Source organism: Lissotriton vulgaris, chromosome 12, assembly GCF_964263255.1.
Source record: "Lissotriton vulgaris chromosome 12, aLisVul1.2, whole genome shotgun sequence".
Taxonomy (NCBI): domain Eukaryota; kingdom Metazoa; phylum Chordata; class Amphibia; order Caudata; family Salamandridae; genus Lissotriton; species Lissotriton vulgaris.
Window position 1 is genome coordinate 645,143,089 of NC_141700.1, and position 17,027 is coordinate 645,160,115.

The window sequence follows — 17,027 nt, forward strand, 5'->3', positions numbered from 1 at the left end:
CGGCACAGGAGACGGATGAGGAAGCTGAGCGAGGTGACGCAGCCGATCTGGAAATGCGAGCCGAGAGAAGTTTTATGAGGTGTTCCCGCTGCGACTTCGGCTTTAAACCGTTGACACGCTTCGCAGTCCGTGGAGCCGTGATCCTCCCCCAAGCACCACATGCAAATGAGGTGAGGGTCCGTCGCCGACATCAAGCGTCCACAAGACGAACACGTCTTGAAGCCCGAAGGCATCCGCGCACTGTTTCTACAACACACGAAAGATCGAGGGTGAAAGGCCTAAAAAAGGCTCAGAGCATGAATCGGATCCGGCGTCACGTACTCGGACGACGCCTGGGCGGAATCGTGTGATGCCGTTCCCCTGGCGCGCAGGGATGCTGGGCAAAAAAGTTTCAGGAACCAGTCTCACGCCTGGGGATAATTCTGCGGCTAGTAGATTCTATCAGATAGACCTGATTATGTAGTGACTCTGTATGGAATTTCCACATTGTGTAACTAACTACCCGAGGTTGCAGGATGGTCATCTCAAGTAACAATGGTGAAAGATCGGAAAGAGCTCAGGGCAAATGGTCAATATTGTGTACCCAGGGGTTAACATCTGTGGTAAGCAGCCAATAGTCAATTGTCGTTTATGTGTTATGAGGGTGCAAGTAAAAAGAGAAGACCTGTGCAGATGGGTTACATCTTCGCCACATGTTAGAGATCACACATCTCTATGACCTCCCTTAGGGTATGAATGGATATAGGTATACAGGTCTTTGGCAGTCTGGTATGATCCAGGGTCGGGTCCAACGTGAAGTTGAACTCCCCTCAGGATCCTCTCAACTCCCGGGGTCTGCATTGCGGTGTATTCAGTTCTCTTCTCGAAACAAATTGCGAGAATAAATGTTTGGGGCATATAGATTTACCAGCAGTATCCTGTGGCTATATAGTAACAGCTTGAGGATGATTTAGGGACCCTCATGGGCCATATGTTGTTTTAGCAACGGGAGGTCTACGTGTTAAAATACACACTACCCCGTGAGTAGAAGCTGTAGGAGGAGTAGTACCTATTGGTACCACAATGGCAAGCAAAAGTGGTAAGTAGTGCCAGCGACATGCATTTCCTGGAGCATTGTCAAGTCTACTGCGTGTCTGTCAAGGAATGCCAAGACCCTTTGTGTTTGTTAGGTGTTGCTTACCTCCCAGATATCCACTGTCATGGTAGGCTGAGTCTATGTGGCCTATCGAGCGTATCTGTGTGTTTTTGGTATATGAGAAAAGCAGTGGTGACTTGCACTCCAACAGTATACCTGCTTATGTGGCACCAGTACCGCAACTGTGAAGTCAGGGTAGATGGAGACAGTGAATGAGAGGGTTCTGTTCTTGCACCAGTCTCAGCGTAGTGACCCAGTATCAGGAGTTTGAGAGTCTTCCAATCAGCAGGCCTTGCGGTACAGCAGGTGAGTGACTGGGGCCAAGCAAGCTATACGCACGCTCCACCATGAATAGCTCAGAAAAGGATAAGTAGCTCAGAGAAGGAGTCCCATCCAACTAGATCAGACAGCGAGGTTTCTACAAAAGTATCCAGTCGCCCCATGTTGTGTGCTTCAGCAATGCCTGTGATGTGGATATTGTTCCATCTGGAACACGCCTGCAGGTCATCCTTCTTGCCTGCGATCCGTGCCACTGGATTCTCCACCTTCCGAGATGCATCAGTCAGCCCCTTCCATCCTCTTGTTCTCACGATCCAGGTGGGATTTGACTGAGTGAATTTTGCAGCTTATAGATGCCAAACCTGCCCTAAGCCCAACAAGGATAGTATATGTCATGGAGGTCCCTCTGCCCTGAGGCCCAGCGTGCCATAAATAAGTTTACAGAGGAGTGCACCAGTTCCCCCGAGCACAGGTTCTAAATTGCCTCCCATCGTATCACGGAAAGAAGGAGGTGCAGGCAGCCCCAGGCTCACGAACTTCCTTGTCATGGCTGTGCTTCTGGGGCTCACCGGAGTGGGCAGAGAACCTATCGATGCTCGACTCGTGCCCCGGCCAGCAAGTGGTCGGTGCCCGACCCAGATAATTCCAGCAGGGCTCCGAACTCACACTTACTGCAAATACAACCAGGCATCTGAAGGATAGTGTCCCACTATCATGGATTGCTATAAATATGCTGGAAGGGACACTGGAGCACCACTACAAGCTGCCATTTTGGCAGCAGGCAAGGAACGCCTGGAATTTATCAATTTGAATCTGTTTTTAATAATGAAATCATACTGCATACAATTGACCTGTCTGATTTGCTTGGGGTAAAGGTCACTGTGCACAATGTGTGCTGGGTGATTTTGTCAGTCTATCGCCCACCTAATTCAACTCCACTCTTCCATGATTTATTCTGCCCTATTATATCTGATCTATGCTCCAGATATACAAAAATCCTGGTTACAGGAGATTTTAACTTGCACTGGGATAAGCCCAAATGGGACCTGCCCACGCGCCAGCTTGACATCTTAATGTCTGCGGTGGGCTTTAAACAAATTGTGGATGTCCCCACACACGAAAAAGGCCACACTCTTGACCTCGTGTGGACCACAGACGCTAGTCTAACCCTTAAAGATGTAGCGCCTTGCATTTGGTCTGACCACCATTTGGTATTCTGTGAGGCCCGCCTTAAAGGCTGTATTACTAGCTGTCCGCTTGGCATCAGGAAAACCCGGAAATGGGCTGAGGTTGACCTAGCGTCCCTGACCAAGGTGCTCCCGGTAACACCCCAGGCCGTACATCTGGGACGTAGCCTGGACCCTGAATACTCTGACTTAACGAGGAGCATGATCCGGACCATTGACCAAATAGCGCCAGTGAGAATACAGCGAATAAAGGGATCTGGAAAAGGGGCCCTCTGGTTTACGCCACCCTTAAGGGAAGCAAAAAGAAAGCTTAGAGCTTTGGAAAGAGTGTGGAGGAAAACCAAACAGGATACTGACAGGAATATTTATAAAGCATCCCTTCGCCAATATAAAAATCTCATGACCCAAGCTAAAGCGGAACACTTTGAGTCCCGCCTGAGTAAGGCAGCGAATATTCAGAAAGAGACCTTTAAAATACTGGCAGAGTTGAGTAAAAAACCAGATAACTCCAAGGTTCCCATTGACTGTAACACCTTTCAGGCTTACTTTTTGGAGAAGGTGAAGATCATTATCCAGGAGATAAAGAACGGGGTGGCAATGGGGACTGCGATAACATCAGCATCTGAGAACGTGATTGACTGCTCCCTTGAAGCGTTTCCAGAGATGGATGCATTGATTCTGGAACAGCTGATGGGTAAAATTAAATCTGGTTCCCCAGCTGATCCATGTCCACCTGAGATCTTCTGTGTTGCGCGCCCCTTATTGGAGGAATGTATCATCTCCCTCCTGAATAGATCATTAGATACGGGGTATCTACCGGTTGAACTTAAGGAGGCACGTGTAAGACCTTTATTGAAAAAACCTGGGTCGGACCCTGCGGTGTTAAAGAATTACAGACCTATCTCCCAGCTGCCTTTTCTCTCAAAAATTCTTGAGCAGCACGTGTTAAAATCCCTGTCCCTCTATCTGGAATCCCATCATCTGCTCCATGAGCGACAGGCAGGTTTCCGAGCTCATCACAGCACCGAGTTGGTGATGCTCTCGGTGCTGGATGAACTAAGAGACATGGCTGACTGCAAGAAACCGAGCGCCCTGATTTTGTTGGACCTATCAGCGGCGTTCGATACGGTCAGCCATGCCTTGCTCTTGGAAAGACTGAAGGATTTTGGGATTAAGGGCCTGGCCTTTCAATGGTTGCAATCTTTCCTTATAGGAAGGACCCAAAAGATACAACTAGGGGACGAAACATCTGAGATGGGGATTTTAGAGTGCGGGGTACCACAGGGGTCTGCCCTGTCCCCGCTTCTATTTAATCTCTACTTGCAACCGTTGATTGCCTCTTTGGCCACCATGGGCTGTAAAGTCTTTAACTACGCAGACGACACGCAATTACTGTTAAGTGTCGATGACACTATGGCCGCACAACTCCAAGCTCAGAACATCCTGCGGTTCACAGTGCAATGGATGACGGATAACCTGCTAAAAATTAATCCAGATAAGACTGAGGTATTAGTGATTTCATCCACTACCTCACCGTGGTGTGATCTTTTTTGGCCCACGGAGTTAGGCCCTGCCCCAAAACCAAGCCCGTTTGTAAAGAGCTTGGGAATTAAGCTAGATGGTGACCTGTCAATGGCCCCTCAGATCTCTTCGGCTGTGGGAAGCTGTACAAACATCATTCGGCAACTGCGGAAGCTAAAGCCTGTCCTCTCACAATCCATGATGCGATCAATAGTAGCAGCCACCATCATCTCCAGAATTGATCATGGTAATGCCCTTTACCTTGGCTTACCTAAAACTCTGACCAGTAGGCTTCAGGTCATAATGAATGACGCTGCTCGGTTGATCTTCAGACTCCCAAGGAGATCTAAAGCCACTCCCCTACTACAAAGTTTGCATTGGCTCCCCATTAAAGAAAGAGTGGAATTCAAGAACTTATGTACGGCCCATAGGGCAATCTATGGTAAGGCCCCAGCCTACATTAAAGATCGTTTGCAGCTGTATTGCCCTATGAGAACACTCCGATCCTCAGAGTCCCAGCTACTGGTCTGCCCTCGTCATAGGTTAGTGACTAAGGGAGGGAGAGCCTTTTCAGTGTTAGTTCCCCAGTTATGGAACAGGCTGCCTGTGGTGCTGCGTGGGGAAGGGAACCTATTGCGATTCAGAAAGAGCCTAAAAACACTACTGTTCAGTAAAAGCATGAGCACAGTATAATCCAGCTACATCCTCAGCTTTCACCTTGTCAAGTTATTGTCTGTTACCATCTTTCCAAGCGCTTAGAGACCTGTAGGTGATTAGGCGCGATATAAAACTACAATAACAATAACAATAACAATAACTGCAATTTGAGAACGGTTTTGAAGCAATTGGGCAAATTTGTGTTTATCATGCTGGTTTACAATGTTGGAGTTGGAAGTAGCTGGTTTGCATCATTACGTAAATTTGACCATGAAATACATTTTTAAAAATTCGGAAAAAAGAAAAGAAAAAATAAACAGTTGTCCAAGAACACCACCTTTATGAGGTTCAAAACAGTAGGCCAAGGAAAGATAGATGGATGTATCTATCTATCTATCTATCTATCTATCTATCTATCTATCTATCTATCTATCTATCTATCTATATCTATAGATACACAGATATATATGCACTTCGGAAAACAAGGCTTAATTTTTACTAAGCACATGCTAATAATTCAATCTATAAATGTTCTCATAATTCTCAGAGAACCGGATTATTAGATATCTCACTGATGAGTTACAACAGCCCTGCAATGCTAATGGGAATACATTTGAATCACTAATACCGGAGATGACCCCTGTTTTGACCTCGTTTACCCTCTACGCCAAAATTCTAAAATACTTTCGTATAACTGAAAACATCTCTTCAATACTTTTATGTTCTGATGCACAGATGCAAATACAGCAAAATGAGTTCAGCATACAATGTTAATTTGGAAGTCCCTAGTATATTCTGTCATTTCTAAACTATCTAGTGAGGGGTTCAATGTTTATAGCAAATGGTAATGGAGATAAATAAAACCACTGTCAGATGCATATTTCAATCATAATCAATCCTACACATTCCCCATTGAGAACAAGCACACTGGGTGTATGGGCATTATCAATTTGCTGAACTGAGAAAGAAAGTTCCTTCTTTCAGCATAACTGTAACATTAACAAGTTACTAACCTATGGTAATGAGTTTTCTGGTTGTTGTAGTGTGTGACCGCAGGTTCTTCACCTTTAAAATATTACCAGGCACCAGAGTGGCTCTTAAGATATTTTCAGCAATGCTTCCTGCGCTGTTAGGCTGTGCCATATGGCTTCACAGTGAGTAATCTGAGATTAGAATACCCATCACATAACCCCGGTTCACCACGATGAAGGCATTCTCAGGATCCAAAAATAAAACCTCTAATGTGGATTTTGTTCTCCAACTATAATCAAGGCCGCTTAAAGATAGTGTGTATTAGTAGTCAAGATTTGCCTAGAATAAACCTAGTTTGATCTGGATGTATAAATACTGACATCAAACTGGTCCTCTAATTAGAACTTTCATAAAATGTTCAAATCAGAGTTTAGCCATGGGATTGGCAGACATGATCTTCAAAACTCAGGATCCTTATCTAGATATAAATAAAGTTACAAAGCTTCCCCATTAGAATGAGGATGGTATCTACTTGACCTGAGTACATAATGCACTAAACGAACCTGCTAACTTTAGGACTATTGCTGGTGTATGTAACTGATGGCTTTCACAAGGCAAACCATCCTTCGTTAGAGGTGCAGTTACCAGAATTTAGGCTATTGCATAAGTTCAGAATTATTTTCTTGTACTTGACTACATTATATTAAATAACCTGCTATTCAGCTTTATGATTCTTAATATGTGGACTGTAGCATCTATCAGTACCTACCAATTCGTTGGAAATCCACTTGCTGAATTTTCTTGCTGCTGACTATCAGGGGATTCTTCACCTTCATCACGAGCTCACAACAGTGATAGTGAACAATATACAAAACAGAACTTACAGAGCTTTGTCAACTGAAGTTAAGATCAGTCTTACCATAAGAAGGACTAATTCCTCAAAGACTAAAGAAGCCCATCTAAATGCTCCACTATTCGCTGCAAATTGCAAAGAATTGCTTGAAGGACGTATATGATTTTTATAGTAGGTGAAGGTTTGTATTTATGAAAATGGGATTTGGATTAATTTTAGCACTGGTCTCGGCTAAAGATTTCCTCATTAAACTATCAAAGGTGTAGGTGGCAAGTGTGCTTAATATTTTCTTATATTTGAGCTAAAGATACAGGATCAAACCTTAGCCTTGGGGAATACTACTTGTAAAGCCTCACTAGTTCATCCTGAAACTTTCATCCTGAAACTCTGATCCTACCTCATTAACCTTTCTCCTTGACACTGGTTGTGATACAATCTACCACTACCAATATATACCTACCATACAGTATGGTAGCCAAAAACAAATTATTTATTATATAACATATGAATCATCAAACCAGTATGGCAACTTTTAAGTAAGTAAAACTTTGACAGGCTTCTGGCCCCCAGGGCAGTCGAGAGCAGGTTAAGGACAAACATTGCATGACCTAATATTATCTTCTTTACCTAATAATCTAGCTGAATGATCATCCAGGTCTTCAACTGCATTTCGGGAAATCAGGAAAACAACAGGGAACATAAATAACTATATGTACTCTATCCTGCCTATGCTACCTGGGACAGCATGCTACATAGGTGGTTATATAACTGAGACAAACAGAATCAACAACATATTGCTTAATCCCCGTAACATGTTTAATCCCTGATATACTGAAATTCCAGTAAGAGGTGTAAGGAATGTAATCCATGTGAAGGCTGGCTAAGATCTGCCTTGGCTGTTCAATTCACCATTATTAAAGTAGGTATATTCTCCAGATGAGATAATAAGCTATCGGAAAGACCTAGCTAAAGACTTCAGTAGTAAGAGTAAAATAACTGGAAACTTGGATTAAGTTTAGACCATCAATATTTTTCTGGAACCTTTACCTAGAAGAATCTGAACCAGATCCAGAAGATCCAGAAGTTCTTCGACGCCGACGACCCCTGCTCGGAGAGGCAGACAGCCCAGATTTCTTTTTGGGGGACTTGGATCGGCGCCAGGGATCCTTCCATTCATCTGCTCTTATTTTTGACGATGTTCTTGTTGACAATTCTGTGGTGGTAGTGGTGGTGGCTGTGGTTATGGCTGTATTGGTGCCTACTGCTGTTCCTGGTACAGATGCTCCAGTCGTCACAGCTTGCGTTGCCAATGCTACTGCACCATCTTTTTTGACTGGTTCAACTGGACGGCTAAAAAAAGAAATGGCAAGGAAATATTAAGTCTTCTGCTTCATAACCATATCTTCGTATTATAAACCAACAGCAGCATCATATGAGGCCTTAATAGAGAGTATAGTGATCATGAATCCAAATGCTAACATTCAAATTAGGCATGAAGAAAAATGCAGTTGGGACAACACTCAAGATATGTTTCTTTCCATCTAACAACCACATGATAGAAGGCCCTGGTTAGCCAACCAACAAAACTAAAAACAAAAAGTATTCCCTTTTCAATCACATGTGTGCGCTGCGATTCCATGTGTTCGGACCTTTTTCATTCCAGTGGAACAGAAACTGCGCCCATTTTTATATATTTAGAAAGTTTTTTATAGTGCAAACATGACCCATGTGGGTATCGGGGCGCTTTACAAATTTAGAGGTAGCAGAACAATAAGAACAATAATTTTATATTCAAGAAAAATACAGGATAAGGTAATACCCAGAAAAGGAGGGTAGGCTTTACGATGTTCAGAGAGCAGAGGAGATAAACCAATTTAAAAAAAGTATCAAAGTCAAGGAAACTGCAGGATCAGGCAGTTTCGAGAAAAGGGAGAGTAATGTCAGGACTGATAAGTCGAAACCAATGAGATCGAAGCACATGTTACAAGTTGCTTACCTTCGGTAACGATATATCTGTAAGAAACAGTAGTTAGTATTAGATTCCTTATCTTAGAATATCCCCAGGCGTCAGACTGGATCCGGAAACTTTTGCGTAGCAGTACCCTTGCGCGTTGGTAGGCGTCGTCTGCGGCTCCGCGTCCGTCGTCTGCGTTGGGATGACGTCGCCGGAGTACTTAGACGCCGCCCTCGCGCGCTGACGTCAGTTCTTATACACAGCTTTTACGTGCCAGAAAAGCAGAGCCATGATAAAAACCAACACTGGTGCCATGAAACTAGGGCCCGGAAAGGGGATGACCTTAACCCTAGATATCGGTTGGCAGAACGGGGAGGATGGGTGGGGCGGTAAGGAATCTAATACTAACTACTGTTTCTTACAGATATATCGTTACCGAAGGTAAGTAACTTGTGCATCTGAAAGAAACAGGTTAGTATTAGATTCCTTACCTTAGAATAGATACCCCAGCAATACCAACCCCGGTGGTGGGTCTGCAAACTAATAATCACACCAGAAAGTCCTGGACGACGGAACGGCCAAAGAAGCCATCCCTCTGGACTTGGCTGTCCAGGCAGTAGTGTCTTGCGAACGTGTGCAGCGAGGCCCACGTAGCTGCCTGACAGATGCCCTGCAAGGGGACTCCCCAGCCCAGGGCAGTAGTAGCCGCTGTGGCACGAGTGGAATGGGCCCTCAGCCCAACAGGAGGCTCCTTCTTAGCCAAAGAGTAGCATGCCTTGATACACAACACGACCCACCGAGAGATGGTCCGTTTGTGCACCGCCCGTCCCTTCTTAGCGCCCACGTAACCAACAAAGAGTTGGTCATCCACCCGGAACAGGAGTGTGCGATCCAGATAGAATGAGAGCGCATGTTTTGGGACCAGACGGTGGAGCCGCTCTTCCTCTTGAGAGGGATGCGGAGGCGGAAAGAAGGTGGGCAAAGTGATGGACTGCCCGATGTGGAAGGCTGTGACTACCTTGGGCAGGAAAGAGGGTCTTGTCCGCAACACAACTTTGTCCGGATGGACAGAAAGGAAAGGGGGCTTGGAGGAAGGAGCCTGGAGCTCACTCACTCACTCTCCTGGCAGAGGTGATGGCAACCAGGAAAGCAGTCTTAAGAGTAAGAAGACGGAGAGGACAGTTATGAAGCGGCTCAAAAGGAGCACACATCAGGTAAGTCAGAACCAGGTTCAAGTTCCACTGGGGCATCACGAAAGGAACAGGGGGAAACATTTGAGTGATGCCCTTCAAGAACCTATTTACAATCGGTGACTTGAACAAAGAAGGCTGATCAGGTAGCCTTAAGAAGGCGGAAAGGGCAGAAAGGTAGCCCTTAATAGTGCCCAGAGCAGAGCCCTGCTGGGCAAGAGAAAGAAGGAAGAGGAGAACCTCAGAAAGGGGGGCAGAGAGTGGATCCACAGCCTTTGCTGTGCACCATGCCACAAATCTGTTCCACCTGCAGGCGTATACCGACTTTGTGGAGGGAAGCCTGGCTGCCAGAATCACATTACAAACTTCAGGAGGCAAGTCAAATGGCCTCAACTGTCGCCGCTCAATCTCCAAGCATGGAGGTGGAGCCTGGACAGGTTCGGATGGAGGACCGTCCCCTGCTGCTGCGACAGAAGGTCCTCCTGAAGAGGCAGACGAATTGGGGGATCGCCAGACATGGGGAGTAGCTCGGGATACCAGTATCTTCGTGCCCAGTCCGGAGCCACAAGGATGACTTGGGCCCGGTCGCGCCTGATCTTCTTCAGCACTCTGGGCAGAAGTGGTATAGGCGGAAAGGTGTACAACAGACCGCAGCTCCACTCGCGACGAAAAGCGTCTTAGAGCGAGTGCCGCCTTGGAAATTCCAACGCGCAGAACTGATGACATTGCGCGTTCTCTTCTGTGGCGAATAGATCTAACCAAGGCTCTCCCCACTGCTGAAAGAGGCCTTGCACCACGTCCAAGTTCAGACGCCATTCGTGATCCATCATGCACCGACGGCTGAGTTTGTCCGCCCTGGTGTTCAGAGAACCTGCCAGGTGTTGAACCACCAGGGTCACGCCCTGATGTTCCAGCTACTGCCAGAGGCGCAGAGCCTCCTGGCATAGGGTCCACGACCCCACCCCGCCCTGTTTGTTGCATTACCACACGGCGGTGGTGTTGTCCGTGAACACCAGCACTACACTCCCCCAGACAGAGGGGAGGGATGCCTTCTGTGGAAGCCGGATCGCCCGCAGCTCCAGAAGGTTGATGTGGAGCTGGGACTCCGCCGGAGACCAGAGGCCTCTGATCTCCGCCTCTCCCATGTGGCCCCGCCAGCCCTGGAGGGACACGTCTGTCACAACTACGTGCTCCGGTTGGGGTAAGCAGAGGGATCTGCCGCTGACCCAATCGCGGTCCGTGAGCCACCACTGCAACTATCTTGCAGTACCCTCCGAGATCAAGATATGGTCGGACAAGTTGCTGTGATGCTGGGCCCACTGAAACTTCAGGTCCCACTGCAGAGCCCGCATGCGCCACCTGGCGTGATGCACCAGAAGGATGCAGGAGGCCATCAGCCCCAGAAGCCGCAGCGTCAACCTGACCGAGACTCGGGATAACGGCTGAAAGATCGGAATCGGAGCCTGAATATCCCGAACCCGCTGTTCGGGAGGATAAACCCGAAACTGCGTCGAGTCTAGCACCGCTCCGATGAAGAGGAGCTTCTGAGAGGGACACAGGTGTGACTTCGGCACATTTATGGAGAACCCCAACAGGTGCAGGAGGTCGGCCGTAGTCTGGAGGTGGCTGACGACTGTCTGGGGCGAGCCCGCCTTCAACAACCAGTTGTCGAGGTAGGGGAAGACTGAAACCCCTAACCTGCGCAGATGAGCTGCGACCACCGCCATCACTTTCGTGAACACCAGTGGGGCGCTGGTAAGGCCGAAGGGGAGCACGGTAAACTGAAAGTGCTCGTGGCATAACGTGAACCGCAGGTAACGCCGGTGGGCCGGCAGGACGGGGATATGAAAATAAGCGTCCTGCAAGTCTTACGCTACCATCCAGTCTCCCGTGTCCAGGGCAGCTAAGACCTGAGCCAGTGTCAGCATCTTTAACTTCTCCATCCGGAGGAAGCCGTTGACGTTCCGCAGGTCCAAGATAAGGCGTAGGCCCCCTTTGCCCTTTTTGGGTACCAGAAAGTAGTGGGAGAACAACCACACCCTACTTCTGGCCCAGGAACGTGCTCGATGTAAATGTAAATGTAAATGTAATGGGCATTTATAGAGCGCTGCTACCACTCCAAGGAGTATCTTGGCGCTTACACAACCTAGGTGGAAGGGTTGGATAGGGAAAGAAGTCCAGTTTCTTAAACACAGCCACTACACTAGGGTTCTACACATTGAGTCAGACATGGAGAAAATCCAGGTTTTCAGTGCCTTCCTAAAAGGGGCCTCTTGGGAGAAAGAACGCAAGGGAAGGGGGAGTTTATTCCAGGCCTTGGTTCCCAGTACAAAGATGGATTTGCCACCCTTTGTAGCCAGTTTAAAACGGGGAATGGTAAGTAAATTCTGACTAGCAGATCTTAGGCAGCGTGCTGGGTAGTATCTTTTGAACCCCCTTCGTAAATAGGTCGGGCCACGTTGATGGAAGGCTCTAAAAGTAATCAAGAGAAGTTTAAACAAAATTCTCTTTCCTATTGGCAGCCAGTGTAAGGTATTTAGAGCTGCAGAGGCAGATGATCTACGGGGCAGACGCAGTACGAGGCGGGCAGCCGCGTTTTGGATCATCTGCAATTTGTGGAGCACGATTTTGTTTGCTCCAGCATAGAGTCCATTGCAGTAATCTAGCCTAGAATTTATTAAGGCCACTGCGACTGTTTTCCTCGCCGAAAGGGGAAGGAGGTCAAAAAATTTCCTAAGTGCTTGGATAATTTGAAAGCACATACCTGCCACTGCTACAGCCTGAGGTTTGAAGGATAGGTAGTTGTCAAACTTTATGCCTAGGTTACGGGCGGATGCAATTGTGTTAGGTGGAGCTTCTGCATCCGATGGCCAGCATGCTGAAGGGGAAAAAAGATTATTGATCCCTATGGGTAAAATTTCCGTTTTTCCGGCGTTGCACTTTAGATGGTTGTTATTCATCCACTTGAATGTCGCTGCAAGACAGTTCCTAAGGTCTTCCTCGGCACCTGGTTGTTCCTTATCCAGCACCAAAATCAGTTGGGTGTCGTCAGCGTATGAGATAGAACTGATCTTGAATGACTCGATCAAGTTCATCAGGGGTGTCATATATAGATTGAAAAGGACAGGGCTCAAGCTAGAGCCCTGTGGCACCCCTGAGCTGACGTTTTTAGCCTCAGACTGATATGGGCCAAGCACTGTTATTTGGCGTCTGTTTGTGAGGAAGTTCCTACACCAGGTCAGCACCTGTCCTCCCACACCTGCGGCAGCCAACCGGTCCAGTAAGATGTTGTGGGACACGGTATCGAAGGCTGCCGACAGGTCAAGAAGGATAAGGACAGCCCGTTTTCCCCGATCCATTGCTGCTCTTAAAGTTTCAGCAGAATATAGTAAAGCTGATTCGGTAGAATGTTCTGACCGAAAGCCAGACTTATTCGGATGGAGAACGTTATTCTTCTCCAAAAAGTTTGTAAGTTGACTATTGACAAACTTTTCAGTCAGCTTAGATAAGATGGGTAGCAAAGAGATCGGGCGCAGGTTGGACAGGGTAGTAGGATTGGCCAGGGCCTTTTTTTGGAGTGGCTTGACAGCTTCAAGTTTCCAGTCCTCTGGGATACTTGCTGTTGCTAGAGAAGAATTGATGATACTGTTAATCATAGGATTAACTATCTCTATTAGATGGTGCAACACCGGAGGAGGACAGGGGTCAAAAGGGGAACCTGATTTGCTGGCTAAAATAGCTTTGGCAGTTTCCTCCAGGGGGACTGGGCCAAACTCGTCAAAGCGGAGGGGGGAAGTCATCTTCGCTATCTGTTCACCATCCGTTGTGATGGTAGTATCTGATGGGAAGGTATTAGTGATAGTTAGGATTTTATTATCAAAATAATCAGATATCGTGTTACAGAGATCTTGTGATGGAGGGATCTCTTGCGATAGAGCTGAGGGCTTGATAAAATCCTTAACAATCCTAAAGATAGCTTTTTGTTCTTGGCCTGCAGAAGAAATGGCCTGTAGGTTATGGGCTTTTTTTGCTAATTTTAATCCTACATGATACTTCCGTCTAGCTGCTATATAGGTGTTACGTGCGGCTGTGTCGTAATTACGACGCCACCTCCGTTCTAGAGTTTTCACTTCGCCTAGCTCAGCCTTAAGGGCTGATGAAAACCACGGGGCATTTTTTTTCTTATTCCTAGGTTTCATGTTCTCATTATTAGCTGGTATGAGCAGCTTGCCTGCTCCAGCAATCCAGTCACAAAAGCTTTGATAGTCTGGACAAGTACAATCGGCGAAAGTTGGTAATTCATTTTTAAGATTTTCAACAATATCCCCTACGATGACCCCCTTGGCCAAGAGGGTCGTAACTTCCTCTTGTAGAAGTGTCAAGTGATCCCCCGACACACAGTGGTACTGCGGTGGCATGGCTGGAAGGGTCGCCTCGAAGGAAAGGGAGTAGCCCCTTCGGACGATTTGCAGCACCCGACACGATGTGACAGTGCGCCTGTGGAGGTGGTGATGGCGAACCCTGCCCCCCACTGGCGTCACATGGGCCTGAAAGCTCGGACTAGGAGGGTTTTGAGGCGGATGCTGCAGGGGCAGGTGTGGACTGGCCTCACCGTTGTCCCCGACCGCCGCCACGGCGGTTTCCACGTCCGCCACCGCGCTGGATGGTAGTCTGCTGCCCGTGGCTGGCAGGACGTGTGGGGGCGCCCCTTCCTTGGCCACGAAAGGCAGCCGTTTGCTGGCGCGGGCCGAGAGGCCCAAGGACTTGCCCGTAGCCCTGGAGTCCTGAAAGCGCTCAAGCGCATGGTCTGCCTTGTCGCTAAAGAGGCGACGGCCATCAAACGGCATGTCCATAAGGGTATTTTGGACATCAGCCAAAAAGTTGGCGGACCTCAACCAGGCGTGGAGACGAATCGCCACTGCAGTTGCCATCACTCTGCCCAGTGAGTCCGTGGTATCCAGCCCACATCGGATGGAATACCGTGCCGCATCTCGGCCCCCCGCAAGGGCTTGGGCAAGTTTAGTCCGGACCCCCTCCGGACATTGTTGCAGCACGTCCGCGACCGTGTCCCACAGAGTGGGTGTAACGGCCCAAGAGGCACGCTGTGTTGACTAACTGCAACCCCAAACTCAGGGAGGAGAATACCTTTTTCCCGTATTGCTCATACCTCTTGGATTCCCGATCAGGGGGAGCCGTCGGGAATGCGGTCTGGGAGTTAGAGGCTTGGATGACCAGGCTCTCGGGAGTGGGGTGGGTGGACAGGAAGCAAGGGTCGCCCGGAGTCAGGCGGTGGTACCTGGCCACCTTCCTATCTACAGGCGGACCTGTAGCGGGGGCTTGGACCAAGTGCCCAGAAGAACATCTGACAAGGCCTCATTAAACAGCAGCAGAGGCTCAGCCGAGCTTGCCTGCGGTTTAAGGACCTCAGTGAGGAGGTTAGTCCTCATGGCTGTGACGGGGAGCTCAAGGCCCAAGGCCTTGGCAGCCCGCGTCCGCACCACACTATAGGCAGCCCCCTCCTCCGTAGCCACGGGAGGAGGGGAGACAAAACCAGTGTCGGGCGAAGTGTCCAGACCACTGGGCTCCGCAAGCTCACCTGCCTCGTCCTGAGAAGACTGTCACTCACGTGTCAGAGGGCCCTCGGACCCCTCTCAATCCTCCTCGTCACCCATCACCTGGTACTCAGGTTCAAAGGATGGGGCCGGGTCGTAGAAGTAGAAATATCCTAGCAGTGTCGAATACTGCGCCGCTCCAACGCCGAATCGAGGGTAGGACCGGGGACGGCGTCGGGGGTGACACCCTGGGGGCCGGCACCGGCGAGGTCGCAAGTTCGACCGGCAACGACCCGGATCTGGAGCCGGATCCGGCGGGGCCCTGCGGCGTCGAGACCAAAGTCGCCGACGGCGCCGGGGCCAAAGCACCCGACGGCGCCGGGGCCAAAGCACCCGACGGCGCCGGGGCCAAAGCACCCGACGGCGCCGGGGCCAAAGCACCCGACGGCGCCGGGGCCAAAGCACCCGACGGCGCCGGGGCCAAAGCACCCGACGGCGCCGGGGCCAAAGCACCCGACGGCGCCGGGGCCAAAGCACCCGACGGCGCCGGGGCCGAAGCACCCAGCCCGCGTGGGGACCCAGTCGGGACCGCTTGGTCCGAAGGCGCCGCGGAACCCGGCCGCGTAGCGCGAGCGTCGGGGGAGTCAGAAGAGCGATGTCGCCTCTTCGACTTCTTGTGCCTCTTACCTGAGGACTTCGAGCCCAAAGACTGATGACGACTCCCGGAACTGTGGTGACTCCGGTCCCGCGACCGGTCCTCAAGCTCCTTGCGGACCGGGACCTCGAGCGGCGCGGGACTGACTGCCGGATCTCAAGTCGCTTGCGGGACCGCTCCCGTTTAGCTTTTGACGTCAGGGCCCGGCAGTCGGAGCAAGACTTGTCGTCGTGGCCGGGACCCAGTCAGTGAAGGCGCCGGCGATGGGGGTCGGTAACCGACATCAGTCGGTTGCAGTCGACGCAGGGTTTGAACCCGGGCATCCTTACCGGCAGAGTCGATGAGACTTCGAAGTATGATCAAAAAGGATCGAAAAAGTTAGTCAAAAATTGACTAGGGTACAACTTTTTCCGGATCGGCGCTTGCTGGTGTGGAAAAAAGATCTGAGGTCAGCGCGCAAGGGCAGCGTCTAAGTACTCTGGCGATGTCATCCCAGCACCAACGACGCACGCGGAGCCGCAGACGCCTACCGAAGCGCAAGGGTACTGCTAAGCAAAAGTTTCCGGATCCAGTCGGACACCTGGGGATATTCTAAGATAAGGAATCTAATACTAACCTGTTTTTTTCAGATACGCCGTCTACCTCTATTCACAGCCAAAACTCCCTCATATTGAATCAATTGAAGTTTTGTTCTATGTTGCCAAATGTGATGTATTTTGCCCATTTACCAAAGTTGAAAAAAGATAGCAAAAACCCGCTAAGGGGTAGCTCTCTATGGATCTGTGCTTAGGCGGGCGCGGCAAAAGAACGGATGTCAACGCGCCCGGGAGGCGCCTATGTAGGTCCTGCAACATTATTTCTGGCACAAACTACGCCGAACACTGAGCCGACCAACACCACCTAGCGATGTGCAGGAGTACTGCTAATGAAAAATCTCCAGATCCAGACTGACATCTGAGGGAAATTTGAAGGTAAGGAATCTACAATTAGGAATCTTTATCAGATATACCACATACATATATAGATATACTCTATAGCATGGGTACTCGAAAACATTTCCCTGTGGCCACTA

General features: G+C 49.0%; 1 protein-coding gene across 1 annotated transcript in view; it reads right to left on the reverse strand.

The window, feature by feature from the left end:
* Positions 1 to 17,027, reverse strand: part of ZC3H18 (zinc finger CCCH-type containing 18) — a 449,445-nt gene that overhangs the window by 120,762 nt on the left and 311,656 nt on the right. Inside the window, exon 9 of the mRNA XM_086945597.1 lies at positions 7,652 to 7,954. Coding sequence (XP_086801723.1) covers positions 7,652 to 7,954 — 303 coding nt within the window. The remainder of the gene's footprint in view (positions 1 to 7,651; positions 7,955 to 17,027) is intronic.